The sequence below is a fragment of the Bison bison genome, unplaced genomic scaffold, assembly GCF_000754665.1.
Source record: "Bison bison bison isolate TAMUID 2011002044 unplaced genomic scaffold, Bison_UMD1.0 scf7180017848273, whole genome shotgun sequence".
Taxonomy (NCBI): Eukaryota; Metazoa; Chordata; class Mammalia; order Artiodactyla; family Bovidae; genus Bison; species Bison bison.
The window spans coordinates 15,547-16,928 of record NW_011478846.1 but is presented as its reverse complement, the minus strand read 5'-3'; the positions used below and the strand labels follow the sequence as shown (position 1 = coordinate 16,928).

The window sequence follows — 1,382 nt, the reverse complement described above, 5'->3', positions numbered from 1 at the left end:
ATGCAAAGTAATAAATGACTTTGAGAATCTGGCTACATTTAAATGTATTTTTTTGGACAACTCTCTTAATGCTTAGTGTCTTTGGTGCACATTGCTGGGTCTCTGTCAGTGTTAATTAAATTGAGCTCTTTATGTTCCAGTTGCAGCACAGCTGCTTGTAGGTACACCTGAATCGAGAAGGATGCTGAATGCACTAACCTTTAAATTCCTTTGCAGTAATTGTTTAACCATCACTTGTCTCCTCGGCTGTTTTATAAAAGGACAAAACAGCAAGTGTCTGCATTGCATCTCGGTTTCTCCCATTAGCGAGGAGCAAGACAAAAAGGCTGAGGAGAAAGTGAGCCTAAGGGGAAAGAGGTAAAAAGCCTTTTCCCCCTCATTCAAATGGGTTTGGCTATCACATTTCTCGAGGAGATGCGGGGGTGGGGTGGGGAGTTGAAGGGAGCAGGGCTAGGGCAGGGGGAAGGAGGGTATGAAGGAGAGGAGCTGAGGATTTGTCAAAGGAAAGGGTCTGACGTGCTCCAGTCGAAAACTGATCAGGTCAGTTATCAAGGAACCTGACTTGAGGTTGTTTGTCACATGGCAGTTGCCTGGAGGAACTGGAAAGGGGATTAGGTTTTATTCCCTTCCTGTCATCTTCTGATAAATTAGGACTTGCTGCTTATTTCACCCAGGAGTTCCTTTGGGTTCCAGGGAAGCTCCAGACTTGAGCATTTTCATGCTTTCTCTCCCATAGGCTCAACTTCCCCTGTCTCCACACCCTTGTTAAGTGGCCAGTCACAAGGAGAAATTCCAAATCCAAACTTTTGAGGAGGAAAGGGTAGCGAGAGGTTACTATGCTTAATATAAAAACGTTATGGCCCTCAGCTTGTTTTCGCATGTAAAAAGCACAGGGAGAAACCCGATGATGCGATGTGCCAGAATAAGAAGCTGGAGCAGAGATGGGGTGCAACCCTCTGGGGTGCTTGATGTTTATTAACTGATGCATGGTTTGGGAGGGCGTTAGCGATACATGCTGCCTTTTCTATCACATAGAATCGCTGAATACTCCTATGGTCATCAAAAGAAATCAAGCAAGAAGAAAAAAATCAGTAAGAATGACATCCGCCTGGTACCCCGGGATGTGGAGGAGACAGACAAGATGAATGTTGTCAGTTGCTCCTCCCTGACCTCCTCTCTCAACTATTTCGACTACCACCAGCAGACCCTTCCTCTGGGCTGCCGCCGCTCTGAGAGCACTTTCCTGAACGTGGAGAACCAGAATACCCGCAATACCAGCGCCAACCACATCTACCATCACTCTTTCAACAGCCAGGGCCCCCAGCAACCAGACCTGATCATCAATGGCATGCCTCTGCCCGAGGTGAGTGTAGCTAAGCGGC

The 1,382-nt window shown here is 47.0% G+C and overlaps 1 protein-coding gene across 1 annotated transcript in view; it reads left to right on the top strand.

The window, feature by feature from the left end:
• LOC104992047 (protocadherin-19-like) overlaps positions 1–1,363 on the top strand; it is a gene marked incomplete at both ends in the record, with an annotated part of 6,211 nt that extends 4,848 nt beyond the window's left edge. The window contains 2 exons of the mRNA XM_010844774.1: positions 217–357; positions 1,036–1,363. Of these exons, the coding sequence (XP_010843076.1) occupies positions 217–357; positions 1,036–1,363 (469 nt within the window). The remainder of the gene's footprint in view (positions 1–216; positions 358–1,035) is intronic.
• Between the last annotated feature and the right edge of the window lie 19 nt (positions 1,364–1,382).